Source organism: Culex pipiens, chromosome 2, assembly GCF_016801865.2.
Source record: "Culex pipiens pallens isolate TS chromosome 2, TS_CPP_V2, whole genome shotgun sequence".
Classification (NCBI taxonomy): Eukaryota; Metazoa; Arthropoda; class Insecta; order Diptera; family Culicidae; genus Culex; species Culex pipiens.
Window position 1 is genome coordinate 41,756,295 of NC_068938.1, and position 17,695 is coordinate 41,773,989.

A 17,695-nucleotide genomic window follows, 5' to 3' on the forward strand; every position below is an offset into this window, starting at 1 on the left:
ACCTCGAAAGCTAGAGCACATCTAGCAGGAAATAAATGTGTTCAACATGGCTTAGCTAGGGTGGTTCGAATTAAAACACTTGAACCACAATTTTTAAAATTAGTTAGATTAGATTAGATTTGTTTAGATTAGATTGAACTACAATTTTTAAAATTATTTTTATCAAGGCTGATAAGCGAATTACAACTTTTTTTTAATGTCAGTCATTTTCAATTCTGTTTTGTTTCTGAATCTTTATTTCTCAAATCGAACATAATGTAAACTTGAACTTTTCCAATTACAAATATGTCAAAATTTCTTGAAAACAGGTTAATTCACGCTATCACATTTATACTGATTTGTTGAACTTACCTTAAAAAATTAATGTTTTTTTTATTGGAACACAAAAGGCATTTTGAATCTTTGTACAATCCAACTCTCAGACATTCTTGAAGAATAAGAAATTTTTATCGGAAGCTAAAGGTAGGTCACCAATGCATAAATTTTTAGCCAAATTTGAGACTTTTCTAAATTGAATTAATAAGTTAAACCAGGGTTGACCAAAGTATGGCCCGCGGGCCAAATGTGGCCCGTGAGGTCAATTTTTGTGGCCCGCGTACCCATTTTGAATGATCATGAAAAATGGCCCTATGCCCTGTGTCTAATGTTATAAAACCATTGATTTATTCATATTTTAATCCTCATTATACGACACAAATATATTGTACAAAAATCTTTCTAATTGAAATACTATCACACGATCAATGTGAGTGCAAAAAGTAAATTTCGTCAAATTTTTTATTAAAACATTTCCGGAAATGCAATATGAAACATTCAACATGGCTGAATTAGGTAGAAAACTGTAATAAAAGCAAAAAAATATGTCTATATTCCATATCAATTTAACAGTCATAATGACCCATTTAATGAACTGACCTCAAACTTAATTCACACCACATTCACTCATGAAAGTTGACAGTTGAATCTGACTGATTATCATCTAATTTAGGCAGACAAAATTTGATCAAATTTGATAATTTTACAGAGTTTTTATCCCTTTTCCATATTTTTTTTAAATTTTTGTGTATTTTTGATGTACCGCCAACAGTTTTATTCGCTTTTTGGTTGTAAAATCTTGCATTTATGCATTTTCCAACATTTTTTTTCATTGAAATGATTCAGAATTTAAATTCTGGCGTGTTATAACAATTTTTATATATTTAAAAAAAATCCCTCCCTCGATCATAATCAGAATCGAAGGACAACAACTTTTTTAAATATTTGTATGTTTTTGGAAATTATTTTGCAACGACTTTTCATTTATTACTCTTAATTTATAAGTACAATTACGCCGGTACAAATTTTTCAGATTTCATGTCACCATTTTCAAATATCACAAAATATCATTGATAACACAAGTTTATTCAAGAAAATACCATTTTATTAAATACCCTAATAAAATAAAATTAACAGAACTATTTAATGAAAACTGTAATTTTCTGTTCTTAAAATGTTAAAAAAATATTAGAAATTTTGCAGAAATTAAAAAAAACGTAAAGCAATCGATGTTTATTTCTGTCTTTTAAATTAAAATTACGTAATTTCGTTTCTTAATAAACTATTTTGTACCTTTGGCCCGCAAGCTCATTTGAGCTTCAAATTTGGCCCGGCATCCAAAAACTTTGAGCACCCCTGAGTTAAACCCTTTTTCGACATATTAAAAAAGGGTCTGTTACATTTTGCCGAAGGTCGTTACGCCGAATAGGACGCTTTGAGATGAGTGTCAAAAAAATTTTGCGGCCCGTTTTGGCTGAAGTCTTTTTGCTGAATGGAAATCAAATCGACAGAATTCGAATCGTGCAGGAAAAATATCAACTATTTTCGTGAGTTTTTAAATATTTTCAATCATGAGCAGTTCTTTGGGTTATTTGAAAGCTGATTTTTATTCTTTTTTGTGAGTTTATTATTTTTGTTGGGCGTGAGCAGTTCTTTAAAAAAAGGATTTTTAATAAATAATTTGCATGAGTTCTTCATTTTTTTTTCGAAAACAAATTGGTTTTAAAAATATTGGTTTTAAAAATATTGTTTGAAGATTTTGTATAGTTTTTTTTAAACAGTTTTTTGAAAACAAATACATTTTTCAAAATAATTGTTTTAGTTTTTGCATTCTTTTGAACATGACAATTTTTTTGAAATTAATCGGCTTTTCAAAAACATATTTTTTATGAGTTTTGCATTAAAAAAAAAACAAAAAAAAAGTGGCATGTTCTTTTTTGCTGAACGAGGTGGGCTAGCAAATGTTCAAGTATTTTTTTTTTCTAATATTGAATAATTTCTTGAGAACATGAGCAGAAATTCGTCACTAAAATGTCTTGAAAAACTATTTTCTATGAGTCTTTGCAGTTGCAGAGATGTTTATTTTTTAATTTTGGGGAATTTTAGCATTGTTTTTAAGCATAAGCTGTTCTTTTTTTTTGAAAACATCAAGTTCTTTTCTCAAGCAATTTTTTTCATAAAGGAGAAGTGTTTACAACTCTGAAAAAAATCTGAATATATTTTTTTAAACATTTTTTTTTATTGATTTTTTAAAGACTAATTGCCATTTGATTCTGTGAAGTTTTGTTTGTTTCAAATATGAGAAATTTTCAAATAGTTTTAATAAACTAATAATTGCGTATTTTTTAAAATATAGTCAGCTTTTTAACTAATAATCAGTAGTTATTTTCAAAATAATAAGGATTTAATAATGAAATTGAGGACTTTTGACATTTCTTTTGACTTTTAATTAAATTATGTTTATGTGGATTCTCAGACGAGATAATAGAACTTATTTTTTAACAACAAAAAGCTATAGTGATTGTTTGGTTTATTTTCTTAGACTAATTTTGTTCTTTTTCAGTTATAAATAAATACAATACTTTTTCGATGTTTGTTAAGCAAATAAACCTCAAGCGAAATGTTTATTCCAGTGGTTTTCAACCTTTTTCGATCTCTTACCCTAATTTTCAAGAATTTTATTCCCCCCTTCAATTTTGAACTAGTTGGTATTAATGCATAAAAATTAAAATCTTGGCATTAGTGTTTGTTGAAAGTGTAAGTTTTACACAAACTTTTTTTAAAAAAATAAAAATATGTTTTTTATTAGCTTCATACAAACCCATTTTATTAAACTATTTACTCCTTTAATATATTTTTTTGAATTGAGAAAAACTTCATAGAAGTCGATCTTAATATTATTATATTTTTAACCAAAACAAAAAAAAAGGTGAAATAATTTATTGTTGTTTGAATGAAAGCAGAACTAACAGAAATTATTGTTTGAAATCTTTTGAAGTATTTTTCAAAATACTTTGAAGGATTACAAAATAAAAAAAAATAATGAAAGTAAATAATGGTCTAATTTTTTTTTCAAATTTTGCTTAAGTTTAAATGTATACAGATTTAATTGAATTTTCAAGAGTCAAAGAAAAACTAAAACCAACATATTCAAATAAAAAACAATCACTTGCTAACTAAGAACGACTCATAATCGCAACGATCTCAGAGCTAAAGGAAATTAAAAAAAAATCTATGCAATATTTTCAAGAAATGCTCATGTTTGAAAGAACGTGAAATCCCACATGAATTCTTTTTAAACAAAATGAATCACGGCTGATTTGGAAAAAATGGAGTACAGGTAATTTTGTTATATTAAACACAAATATTCGGAATTGCTCAAATTACAAAAATTATTCAACGAAATTTTTAGTTTTTGTCGGCTACATCTTTAAAAACCTGATGATGAATGATGCAAAATGGCTCCTCAAATAATTTTAGCCAAATACAAAAATACAAATGAAATCAATTTCTTGTTTTTTTGAGTCTTTGTTAAATGTAAAACACTTTAAAAATTTATTCACGGAAATTTGGAGTTCAGGAGCATACTTTTCAAAAGATATCCAACTGTTTAATCATGATATTCTGAGAATTTATAAATTTACCGTGTACTCCAGCATCATTCATGAAGCTTCACCGAAGCAGGAACGGAAATGCGATTATCGAGTTCCTGGAAGGCTGTATGATTAAATTCCTCTGCCATAAAATCCTGAGCATGGCGCGCTTTTGACTCCGCATTCCGGGTAAGATCTTGATTAAAAAGTGTCGCGCGCTGGAACCGTTTTCAGACCATCAGTATAAATTTTGTGAGCGATGCTTCAATCGTTCGTTCTTTCATGTAGTTTGGAATATAACTGTGAAGGATATTTAAATTTAATTAATTTGATAATGTTCAAAATAATTTTTCTTATTGTAGCTCAATCTATTAAAAAACCCATAAAACTCAAACACGCCAAACCGTAATCGCGACGTTAATCGCTTACACCCACACTTTACAGCTTCCGCAGTCGAAAACTATTATTTACACCCAGGTCTGATCTATTTGCTTCCTCAATTAATCCCGTCTCGGGTGTGGAAGTACCCCAAACCCCTTAAAACCGGTTTAAAGTGCCAAAATAAAGTAAACAGCTCCAAAACTGGAGAAAGACGTCTACTGTTTACTCCGCTCCAAACTTGGGATTCAACCAATTCCAACACGCTTCCAAGTCGCAGGTTCAAGACCATACGGCGCGAGAGGTTTATGGCGTTTTGGCAATACTCTGGGGCACGGGGAGGAGTAGTTTGTAGTACGTAGTACTATCGCAGACAAATGGACGTAGGGGAGTTTGGGGTAATATGGACAGTGGGGGTAATTTGGACACCCCTTTAAAAATCACATTTTCTTCGGATATAATGTGAAAACGGCAATTTAAGTGATAAGGCTAGTACTAGTAATGTCCTAGGAGTATGGACAAACCAAAAAAGTTGGAATAGGTTAAGTAGTTTTGGTATAATATGTAAAAGTTTCCAAAGGCCGGTTGGCACGGCCTTAAATTCTAATATTTGAAGGTTAGGAAATAAGGTTTTGCAGGGGTTATATGGCAAAAAAGTGGACATTTTTTGTTTAAGGGGGTTGCTTGGACGATGCCTGAGATATGTACGTATTAAAATTGTGCATTTTATCCATTTTTATCATCAAAAATTGCAATTAATGATAGAACATGCTATGGGGGTAATTTGGACATGGCTTGTGGGGTAATTTGGACATACCTGAAAGTCTACCTGTCAGGCAACAAAAAAGTAACTTTCATGGTTGGATGAGTTTTTAAAGGGATTTAGATAAATTTAGAGGGATTTAATATGTCAAAACAATCAAAAAGGAATGTGAGCAATGAGAACTTTCACGAAACCCCTATTTTTTTAACTTAGATAAATTTATTCCAATATTCGAATTAATGAAAATCTGATTACTGTACGTTTGGCGTTCAACAAGACTCTAATGTTGATTGCTTTTAGTTAATTTCTTTGACATTTCTAATTTCTATGCAGGTTTACAATAATATTTAAATTTGAAGGGCTACAGAATGTAAAATAAAAAAAAAATGATATTTTCAGGCTAATAAATTCTATACAAAGATTGATTTATATAAACATAAACGATACCTTATTAGCATAGCATAGCATTGGTGTCTACCCGTAGCTGCTACTTCGTTATTGACCAGGACCCCCAAACATTGCTCCGTGGACCACAGATGAAAAGTAGGAACCAATCATCACCCCTTCGCAATTTTCAAAGGTCCCTATCGTGCTGATCAATACCGACGCCGGCCACGACCAGTGGTAAGACACGGGGAAGTGGATGGGAATGTTAGCCGATACTTGAGTGATGGGACCGCCAAATCGACTGCGTCTCCGACAAAGTATCACATGAGTTTTGAGGGGTTAGTAAGATGGGTATGAGGTCAGGATTCACTGTGGTAGGTGATGCGACCATGAACAATTTGTTTATCGGTTGAAATTTTAAAAATCTTAGGCAGCCGGCTGCGGAAAGATACCTATCTAGGGATTTAAATATAGTATTAATTCGACCGCGATTCTCCAGGATTCTCCGTCGGCGTGCCTTCCGATCAACGGTGATGTAGGAAGGGCTTCATTCATTAAAATTATTTTATATCATAAGCCTTAAAACATATCCGTCGACGTGCCTTCCGATCCTCGATGATATGGAAAGGACTTAATCCAGCAATACGACTTGCTCGTCTCAAAAAACAAAAATCGGATCGTTTCTATCGAAAACTATGTAAAGAGAACAAAAATAAAATTCATCGGCCAACGAACGCGCGAACAAAAAATAAATGAAAAAAGAAGAAGAAGAAGAAATCCAATCACCCCATGCACTCGAACAGCGACACAAAAGAGACGGAAAATAGCACGAAAAAACAGGACTGCGCGTCCACACAGGCACCGCACTACTGATGCCATTATTTAATTATAATAGCCAATCACCCCATGCACTCGAACAGCGACACAAAAAAGACGGAAAATAACACGAAAAACAGAACTGCGCGTCCACACAGGCACCGCACTACTGATGCCATTATTTAATTATAATAGCCAATCACCCCATGCACTCGAATAGCGACACAAAAGAGACGGAAAATAACACGAAAAAACAGGACTGCGCGTCCACACAGGCACCGCACTACTGATGCCATTATTTAATTATACTGGCCAATCACCCCATGCACTCGAACAGCGACACAAAAGAGACGGAAAATAACACGAAAAAACAGGACTGCGCGTCCACACAGGCACCGCACTACTGATGCCATTATTTAATTATAATGACCAATCACCCCATGCACTCGAACAGCGACACAAAAGAGACGGAAAATAGCACGAAAAAACAGGACTGCGCGTCCACACAGGCACCGCACTACTGATGCCATTATTTAATTATAATAGCCAATCACCCCATGCACTCGAACAGCGACACAAAAAAGACGGAAAATAACACGAAAAACAGAACTGCGCGTCCACACAGGCACCGCACTACTGATGCCATTATTTAATTATAATAGCCAATCACCCCATGCACTCGAATAGCGACACAAAAGAGACGGAAAATAACACGAAAAAACAGGACTGCGCGTCCACACAGGCACCGCACTACTGATGCCATTATTTAATTATAATGACCAATCACCCCATGCACTCGAACAGCGACACAAAAGAGACGGAAAATAGCACGAAAAAACAGGACTGCGCGTCCACACAGGCACCGCACTACTGATGCCATTATTTAATTATACTGGCCAATCACCCCATGCACTCGAATAGCGACACAAAAGAGACGGAAAATAACACGAAAAAACAGGACTGCGCGTCCACACAGGCACCGCACTACTCTATAAACATAAACGATACCTTATTCACTAAAAACTATACTTGTGCCTAATCCAGAATCAATGTTTAAATCATTTCAGTGTTAATGATTAAATTATGTATACTACACTGAACTATTTGTTATCTTCCTATTGAATTATAGTTCTATCGGGACCATCCATAAACCACGTGGATACTTTTTTGGGATTCTGTTAACCCCCCCCCCCCCCCTCGTGGACAATTGTCCATACAAAAATAAACTTTTTTGTATGGATCGTGGACAATCGCCATACCCCCCCCCCCCCCCCTTAAGTGTCCACGTGGTTTATGGATGGTCCCATCACAAAATCATTATTTAAACCTTTGATGAAATATTGTGAGCAAAACAACACTTCAAAATATAAAGCAATTACAAAACCAGGTTGAAGGATAACAAACATGCTCAAAAAATCAAATGTTAAACTTATTCTTCAACGTGTGTCCAAATTACCCCACAAAAGGTGTTCATATTACCCCACAAGGTATGACCATATTACCCCACAAGGCATGTCCAAATTACCCCATAGGGGTGTTCATATTACCCCCACACAAAAATGTGGGGGTAATTTGGACACCTTTTAATTTTTACGATAAAAATGGGTTTTTCATCAAAATTTATCGAAATGAATGATATTTTTCCGTCAAATATGGTCTCTATTATCCTCTGGTGTCATCCACATTCCTTTAAAATATCCATACAGCCCGTGACAGAGCGATTTCCTTAGGGTGTCCAAATTACCCCACACTCCCCTAACACTTTTTTTTTATTAAATTAGATTAGATTAAATTTGCCAATCAATAATTTAACGGTCAATTTCAAAGAAACTCACCACGGTAACGTTGAATTCACCACCAGCTCATTTGCAAGAGTTTGATTGTCTGTGATGACCCTGGAGATTAGCTTGTCGGAGAAAATTGCTTTCGTGTACGAAGATAACTCCATAACTCGATGAGGTTAGCTCCAGTGGGTGTGTGTGTGTGCGCGCAATATTAAGAGCACTGTTTATTGTTTTAATTTGAGCAGCCAAGTACCCAGGCGTTAGACATGGTTCGAGCCGTGGGATTCGACTGAAGGTGAAGTGCAAGCACGAGAGCTCTGCGACAAGTGGAGATAGAAACTAGTTTACTCTGAAGCTGGGAGCCAAAGTGGAACAGTTGATTAGTGGGTTGCGGCAATTAGAAGGTACAGATATTGGTCGTTGGTGTTCAATTGAATCCGGTGCAGCTCAGACTGGGACCTCCTTTGCCAAAGTGAAGCTCACATTTCAATGTCAGCTTTGTTTGGGTGTAAATTGAAGTACAAATAGCACGTTGAGACGTCACTTGTTGATGCCGTGAGATGTGTGGCTTGACTGCTGAGAAGAAGCTGTCGCTCATAATTTGCTATTTGATTAGTGGTTCGCGCTGTAGCGAACCAATCGGAGGTGACAAGAATGAAACGGCTACTCGTAAATGCGCTGCGTTGTTGGGGCAGATCTAGGTCGTCAAAACTGAGGTGTGAGGCAAGGTTGAGCTAGGTCAAGCCAAGTTGAGTTTTGAAAATCTCATAAAACTATCAAGATTTAATATCATGTTGACCCAACAGTACAAAAGCTAACCGGCCTTCCACAAATCAGTTCAATTGCTTTGTCGGCATATCAACAGGACTTTCCTCTTACTCTCCGCTCAAGCAGAAAAAAACGCAATATCGCAAAAACTGATTATCATATCATTATCGTTAACCCCACTCTTCTTCTGTTTTTATCTTTGCAGGACCAGCTAAAAAGCGAGATGTGCGCACAATCAACTCGTCGTCCAGTGATTTGGGTCCACCGCCAAAGACACTCGGCGGCCAGAGCCAGACCCAGACCCAGCCGCTGCAGGCCCAGCATCAACGGACGGCCAGTCTGCGGACACCGGCTACATTGCGTAAGTACAGATGACGAAAAAAGAACGGTTCGCCGCAACCCGCAGAAATTTATTTGATTAGCTTTGAAAGTGACATTTGCGATCTTTTTTCCCCTCGCTTTGCTCCGAGATTGTCCTTGGGATCGCACTTTTTGAGGAGAGGGGTCTCAAATGTCGATGGCAATCGTACGGGAACGGTTCGGCATGATTTGGCAGACTCCTCATCCAGAGTGGCCATTTGAAAGTTAACCCTTTCAAGTCTACGAAGTCTTACTTTTAAAAAATCTTCAAATTAATCATCCTAAAAGAATCAAAAATGAAAAAAATGGCACTTCAAGGGTTAAACGTCTACTTCAACTGATGCGTTAAGGGATAGAATGCGTCGCAGCTGTGGGGGTTTCGTTTGAAGATCATGTATCGCTCGACTCTTTCCCCAAAGTGTGTGCCATTTCGTGCATCCCCCCGCTCTGTTTGGGGAGCAGCGTTTAGGACAAGACTGCTGGTGGGGCGGCGGCCCCCATTGGAAAATGTCAAGCTCAATGGTGACGAGGTGATCTTTTTTTATGGGAACTCCATTTGATTGGGGGAAAATAGCTTTTCGCCACAGGGGGTGATTTTTGGGTTGCTCTTTTTATTTCGTATCGATAAAGTGGATTGATTGAATTTGGGTATTGAATTTGATGACTTGAAAACTTTTGAATTGATTTGACTTGAAGTATTTTTAAGTTTATGTCTTAAATTTAAATCCTGAATTTTAAATGAAATTGTTCTGGAAAAACATTTAAATAACTGAAATACGTACTTAAGCACAAAAATGTTCCCAAACACCCTCGAGTAAATCTGTGTCATCTTCTTCGTCATCAAGTTTAGTTTTCTACATTTGTACCACTTTACTTCTCGGTTGCAAAAGCGTTTCCAAGGAAAATTCTTCGCATTTGCCAGGATAAGTCACGAAAAGCTGGAGCACTGGAGAATCTGCTGCCCCAAGGCACACTGGAGACACTCCCGCGAGAGAGTGCAAGATGTATTACTTGCACCCGGAGGAGGACAAACAGAAGAAGAAAAAAAAACATCACGAACACGAGCACTTAGGCTTAACCTTCTAGTGTCCGCTTTTTGTAGATAGAAAGTTTCTGTTAAAAGAATGAACACATTTCATCGCCATGAGAATTCACCCAGTCAAGGGTTAACTCCACGTGCCACTAGCAGTAGAGTCACGAGCTGCGCAAATTCAAAGAAGAACTCATCGGATTATAACTGTTACACGCGATCCCATAAAAGCCTCACCTATTTATAGCGGATGCGATACGATCAGCCGAACACCGACGCTGGTGACTTCCTGTCCAAAGTTGGCAAAGACCCTGACCCAACGACCGACAGGGCCTAATGAATGAAACACAACCCAAAAACGTCAAGCTTAAATGAAAAGAAGCTTTATCACCCAGCTCCCCCTCAGTCCCAGAGTCCGGAGTAGTTTGCAGAGTTTTGACCAGCAAGCATTACAAACAATCCACAGCGATGACAGTGGGGGTGACGGCCAGTGCAACCGGTTCTGTTACGGAAGGTGGACCCTTTGTTGCTCGCAGTGTGCTTCTCAAGAAGCTTATTACCGGAGCGCAGTTTCGCAGGTTCAATTGGGAATTGTTTCACGGACAACCTACTGTGTTCATGAAATTAAAGAAATTTGAGAAATTCCTGGAGGGCAGTCAAGCTCAAACTTAACCCACTGTACGGTTTATGAACTTGTAGCCCACGGTTATAATTTATTCATGATTCGATCGGGATCTTCCTTCGAGGCACGTTAGTGCAAGCCAGCAATTATGGGCTTAACTTCTGCGGAGTCCCCCGGAGTCACCTAGTACGAATGAGGCTTATTGCTACCAACTAGCTGTCCGATAAAATTGGAACGATTTTCTAGCCATTAGGTACACTGGAAGCGTAACTCGGTGCCAGCAAAGCTTGCAAAAAGGATTTCCCTATATTGGGTATAAACTCATGTGATGAAGGCTCTGAATCGAAATTATGCTTTGTTCGTTCCTGATGTTATACTGCATTGGAGTTGGTAAACTATTGAGTTATTATAAATATGGGTGTAACTAGATTTGAAATATTTTCAATATCATATTTAGAAACAGATGTTTACCATTACAATTCACAGTAATTTTTTATGAAATTTTTTAATTATTCTATGTTGATTGAAATTTAAAATTGTTAAAATGAAATACAAATGATTTCCAAACAGCTTCCAGTGAAACACAATTTTATTGTATTTTTTTTTTAAATTATTTTTAACAGAATATTTTTCAGTCCTATGCTGCCCATGTTCGCATAAATATGCAAAAACAGCAAGCCGAGAAAAATGCAATTGAAGTTTGTCCCACACATAAAGCCACGTGTTAAGTTTTCGCCACGCATATGGGACATTTATGCGATCAGGGACAGTATGATTATCTCAAGGAATTTGTGATGTAGTTCTAGAGATTGCTAGACAATTTATTTTAGTCAGAAAAATAATTCATTTCTAAAAAAAAATAAAAATGAATGTGACCCATGAAGACTAACAAATTTTTTAATCTTTTTATTTATTTTGAGAGGTTTTGTTTTATTTTTATTAATATGGTTTGGCAGATGCAAATTTTAGTTAATGTCTTTGACAAATTGTTACAAATTTATTATTTTTTGGAAACAAAGATTGAAAATAGACTGCAGACTTTAAGAAGACATTATTTTTCCAAAAAAAAAAAAAATATATATATATTTTGAATATGAAACTGTAACAATATATAAGGCATTTTGTGTTACTTTTTGTTTCAAAATTTTGGAAATTAGTCTTGAAATTTGGAATGACCGATTCTTTCGTGACGGGACAACGTTTGTACGCATATGTTTTCAGTTTTTTGCTGATAACTTTAAAATCTGTAGGAATAGGTACCAATATTTATACAAATTTGGAAAGAACATTAAATTTCCAATAAGATTCACTCCAGCAAACATTTTAAAACACAAATTTTAGTCGAGTGAGATACAAATGTAGCGTGACGGGACAACATCGTACAATTGGATCCATTTGATTTTTATACACAAAAGTGAAGAATTCTGCTCTCCTAATAAGTTTTTGAATAAAACTTTTTCTACAGTTGTTTCTAAAATGAAAAACGAAGATTTTGCTTCCTGGATCACCCAATTTTGTTGATTTGACAGGTACTTCTTTTCGTGACGGGACAACGTAGATATTTTGCAAAAGAGGGTTTTGCTCGCGTTGTCCCGTCACGAAATGAAGCAGTTGTGAAAATCTCTACTGACTAGTCAACTTTTACAATATGGGGTCGCTGAGCTCGAATATGACTCCTAAAATACTCCAAAGTGTTCAGGGAATGTGTAATCTAAGATGGCGGCCAATATGGCGAAGCTAGAAAAAATGATTTTTTTAAGGGGTGTAACAGGCAATCAACGGGTCAAATTTAACTAATTTGGGGTCGCTGAACTCGAATATGAGCCATAGAATACTCCAAAGTACTCAGGGAATGTGCAATCCATGATGGCGGCCAATATGGCGAAGCATTCCCTGAGTACTTTAGAATATTCTAAGGCTTATATTCGAGTTCAGCATCCCCAAACTAATTAAATTTGACTTGTTAACTGCCTGTTACATTTCTGTATAAAAATTCACAATATTTTAGGTTCGCCATCTTGGCCGCCATCTTGAATTTCACATTTCTCGAATACTTTGAAGTATTCAAGAGGCCGTATCCGAGTTCAGCGATCCCAAATTAGTTAAATTTGACTAGTTGATTGAACTTAAAAATCCTTTTATGGTGGTTTTTCCATTCAGCCGCCGTATTAGACGCCATCTTGAATATCTCGCTTTTCTTTGAGACTCAGGAAAATCAACAGGCAAATTTCGATTCAGTAGGGTCGATTAAGTCTAGATCGATAAAAAACTGGCCTGTTACACGATGTGCTTTTAGACACGAGAAATGAGCACTTTTTTTTGAATTCGTGCCTTGATCAAAATATTGGCGTGAAGGGACAACGCAAACTTGCGTCAGTCGTAACTCTGGTTCCTTTTGGTAAATTTTCGATTTCCAATAAGCATTTTAAAGAGTTTTTAGAGTCCGATTTTTCAACCGATTTCAAGAACCATTGCAAACTAAACAATTGTAATTTTTCGTGACGCGACAACGCTTCCATATACCCCCTTTTTAAATGTCCTGTATAATTTAGTACCTACAGAATTTGCTTTTGTCAATAAAAGGGCTTATAAAAGAGTCATTTTACTATACAATTCCGTTCAGAATGATTAGATATCTGCATTCCATCCAATAATTTGAGCAATTATTTAAAAAAAGTTGGGAAAATTAAAATTTTTCAGCATTTATACATTTTACAACATCTGCTCACAGATATGTTTTGAATAGGAACTTTGGTGTGGAAATATGTTTTTTGTGTGGTTCAAATAGTTGAAAAACATGGAAAATTATCAGATCAATCCAAAGTACAACTTGAAAAAATGACTGCTTGGTAAACAAGTGCTAAGAATCGGTCATATGCCCATTTTGTATGATCAGTCTTCAAAATTTAATAGAGATTTGTACGGAAAAACGAAAAATGCAAATGGCTAAGAATTAGCTCCAATCTCGTTTTTTTTTTTAATATTCCTATTTATCAACACAAGTGTTTTTAACCACCTTCCAACCAAAACGATCGTTTTCACCACACTCTTTCCTTTCTTTCTCACCACTCACAGAAAAACGACTACCACCACCGGTGACGAACGCTTCGATACCGATTGTGCCCGACCAGCTGAAGGGATCGCCTCCGCCCCCGAAACGGAACAACCTGATCGCGAAACGAACGCTTTCGGCGAATGCGGCAACCACCAATGGAGGAACGATAAGTGCGCAGCACCATGTTGTGGTGAAAACCGCACCACTAAAAGGTGAGTACAGTGAAGCGAACGATGCGTTTGTTTGCGGTGAATTTCAGGATTACGCCTGAAGGTAGACTAAGGGGAGCACGATCACAGTGCGGTTCAAAATTGTGAGGACGGTTGAAAACCAGTTACTGAAAACAACGACATTGTAGCAAAACGATAAAATTTCAACATTTTTAATGGACTGCATAGTTTTACAGCGTTAAATGCAGGCAATTTTCTAATTCCACGATATATTAAAAAAAAAGAAGAAATACGCAAACCCGGTAGATTCGCTAACTATAGCTTTAGGTCCATAAATGCCGCGAGCAATGCTCATTAATGACCGATCAATTAGAGTGTGGCCAACCATTAAGGATGAACGGTGAGGGGGGCCGCCACTGAGACAACGATCGCCGATATGGTTTATATCCGTTGCGTTGGTTCGGAGCCCACCTTTTTCCACGTGTGAGGAGAAAATGTACTCGCGCAGTAAATTCACTCTCGTGCAAGTGTTATGAAAGTATCTTTATGGAATGTGCGTTAACTTACCTGGGCCATCCAAGTGGGCAAATACGTGTGCGAGGTTAGTTACGCGTGCCAAGACGAGAGTAATAAAAGTTTTGTTTTCGCGTCAAAATGCTTCAATAGCTGGTGGCGAATTAAGCCGTAATTTTTGGCATTTCAAACTCGTCAAAATTGAAACAATTGGATCAAATTATTTCAACTCGTCAAATCGGCGTTCGCACACGATACGTCAATTTCGAAATTTCAGCTACAATTTTCTCCTCTCGCATTAGCAGTGTTGCCAGCCCAAAACAAACACCCCTTTGATGCGCGTGTCATGTTTTAGAAAAAAATAAATTAAAGAAAAGTAATTTTCACTTTTCTAACTCGGTTGATTTTCCCCAACCGCTCGAGAGGTGCGTTCGATCTGCCATGTTGATAAATGATTGATTCGATGCTGCGCGATTCGACCCAGGCCAGTGTGCAACCGGATTGGCTAGTTTGTTTTGCATTTAGCGCGCCATTTAGACCGCCACATGAGGAAGGGCCACCCCTGCTGGTTGATGTTAACTACATAAGCACTTCCTACCGGTGTGGCGTAAAGTTGTTTCGGTAAGTTGTTATCAGAAGATTTAATTAGTTGCATCGAGATTAGCAAACTTGTTGGTTTTGCTTTCCGTTCGCGCTTTGGAGACATAGGGGAAATTTAGTCATACTAAAATCAGTTTGAAATGTTGATCTGTTTTTTTTTTCATTTAAAGTACGGCTTCTACCGCATTCCCCAAATATTTTATTATTTTTTGAGTCTTTAGAAGAATTGAATTTATACAATTTAAGTTTTTCTAATTTTCACATTTTTAAACAGTTTTAAAGAATTTTGAGCAATTTTAAACAATTTTGAACAATTTTAAACAATTTTAAACATTTTTTAAACATTTTAAAATGTTTTTAAACAATTTTAAACAATTTTAAACAATTTTAAACAATTTCAAACAATTTTAAACAATTTTAAACAATTTTAAACAATTTTAAACAGTTTTAAACAATTTTAAACAATTTTAAACAATTTTAAACAATTTTAAACAATTTTAAACAATTTTAAACAATTTTAAACAATTTTAAACAATTTAAACAATTTTAAACAATTTTTAACAATTTTAGCAATTTTTAACAATTTTGAACAATTTTAGACAATTTTAAACAATTTTAAACAATTTTAAACAATTTTAAACAATTTTAAACAATTTTAAACAATTTTAAACAATTTTAAACAATTTTAATCAATTTTAAACAATTTAAACAATTTTAAACAATTTTAAACAATTTCAAACAATTTTAAACAATTTTAAACAATTTCAAACAATTTTAAACAATTTTAAACAATTTTAAACAATTTAAAACAGTTTTAAACAATTTAAAGCAATTTTAAACAAATTTAAACAATTTTAAACAATTTTAAAGAATTTTAAAGAATTTTAAAGAATTTTAAACAATTTTAAACAATTTTAAAGAATTTAAACAATTTTAAACAATTTTAAACAATTTTAAACAATTTTAAACAATTTTAAAGAATTTAAACAATTTTAAACAATTTTAAACAATTTTAAACAATTTTAAACAATGTTAAACAATTTTAAACAATTTTAAACAATTTTAAACAATTTTAAACAATTTTAAACAATTTTAAACAATTTTAAACAATTTTAAACAATTTTAAACAATTTTAAACAATTTTAAACAATTTTAAACAATTTTAAACAATTTTAAACAATTTTAAACAATTTTAAACAATTTTAAACAATTTTTAACAATTTTAAACAATTTAAACAAAAAAAATATTTTTTTTTCGTTGTATGTTAAATCTTTAACAAATTTTTTTTTAAAATAAAAATTATAATGTTAAAGATTTAATGATTTTTTTTTCTATCAAAAATAAAAAAAATGCTATTGATAACGCTAAATGTGCTTCAAAATTATTTAAAAAAGCAAAATAAAAACAATATTTCAAGCCATTTGATTACCTATATTTTCAAAACAGATAAAATTTCGATGAAATTAAACTGTGAAAATAATTCCTAATTTAAAAATTCTGATTTCCAAGAATTATATAAAGAAATATTTATAGAGTTACAGATTTTAAATCTTTCAACATGAAATTTGAATAAAAAATTGTGAAAAAATGATATTATCAAACTTCATTTAAAAATGTCTTCAAAATGCACAAACTATTCCCAAACTTATATTTCGCTTTTTGAATTGTTTTTAACATTCATTTAATTCAGTATTTAGTATTTTTAGTATCCTTGATGTATTTTTTTTGTTTTTGTTATTGATTGAGATAAAATAACATTTGCATTATATTTTTAGCATATAATCGAATATTTTCAAATATGACTTGTTTTGTTCTATATTTAAAAATTTGTTGTATCTTTTATTTTTGTTTGCGGACTATTTTTTACGAATGACACATTAGGAAACAATTTATAACGAATTCCAATCTTCACAGTAAAAAAAATGGTAATATAACATCTGGGAAGGGGTTAATCTTTTATGTGAGAAAAAATGTGTAATTTTACCTCAGAAAACTTGTAATTTTACCAGTGATTCAATACTTTAGGTAATTTCAGAAGAACATAAAAATCCGGCTAAAATAATATTTTTTGGACCTTCCGGAAATTCTTAATGACTTCAATCACTAACTAATTGGAAAATGCATTCCAACCGTCCAAACATGGCATCTCCCATGCCATACTTACCAGAGGTGACCAGTTTTTCCCTAGTTAGTCACGGCACGAGACAAACTAGATGAACCGCTTAAGGTGGATGTTAACAGATACATAAATTGCGTAACATAAGCACAGACACTCACGCGACTTCTTCCTCTTTTACCATTTAGGATTGCAAATCTGCGCGGGGTTTGCATTCGTTTAAAGTGGGTCTCTAAAATGAAAACTGTTGAAGCTTTTAGGGCTCTTGTTTTCATCGAGATCCAGTGAAATGATTGACAGCTTTCAGCTGCGGGTGCGCCACTCTAGTGCTCCAGTCGAAATTTGGAAAGGTTGGGTCACCTTTTCAAAAACAATGGGTGTTATACATGCTCCAAAACAAAAACTAAAAACATGAGAAACGCCA

General features: G+C 34.5%; 1 protein-coding gene across 1 annotated transcript in view; it reads left to right on the forward strand.

Annotated features, from left to right (window-relative positions):
- The window catches only part of LOC120420085 (serine-rich adhesin for platelets), a 228,836-nt gene that overhangs the window by 128,203 nt on the left and 82,938 nt on the right, over positions 1-17,695 (forward strand). Inside the window, exons 4-5 of the mRNA XM_039583018.2 lie at positions 9,010-9,165; positions 13,892-14,083. Of these exons, the coding sequence (XP_039438952.1) occupies positions 9,010-9,165; positions 13,892-14,083 (348 nt within the window). The remainder of the gene's footprint in view (positions 1-9,009; positions 9,166-13,891; positions 14,084-17,695) is intronic.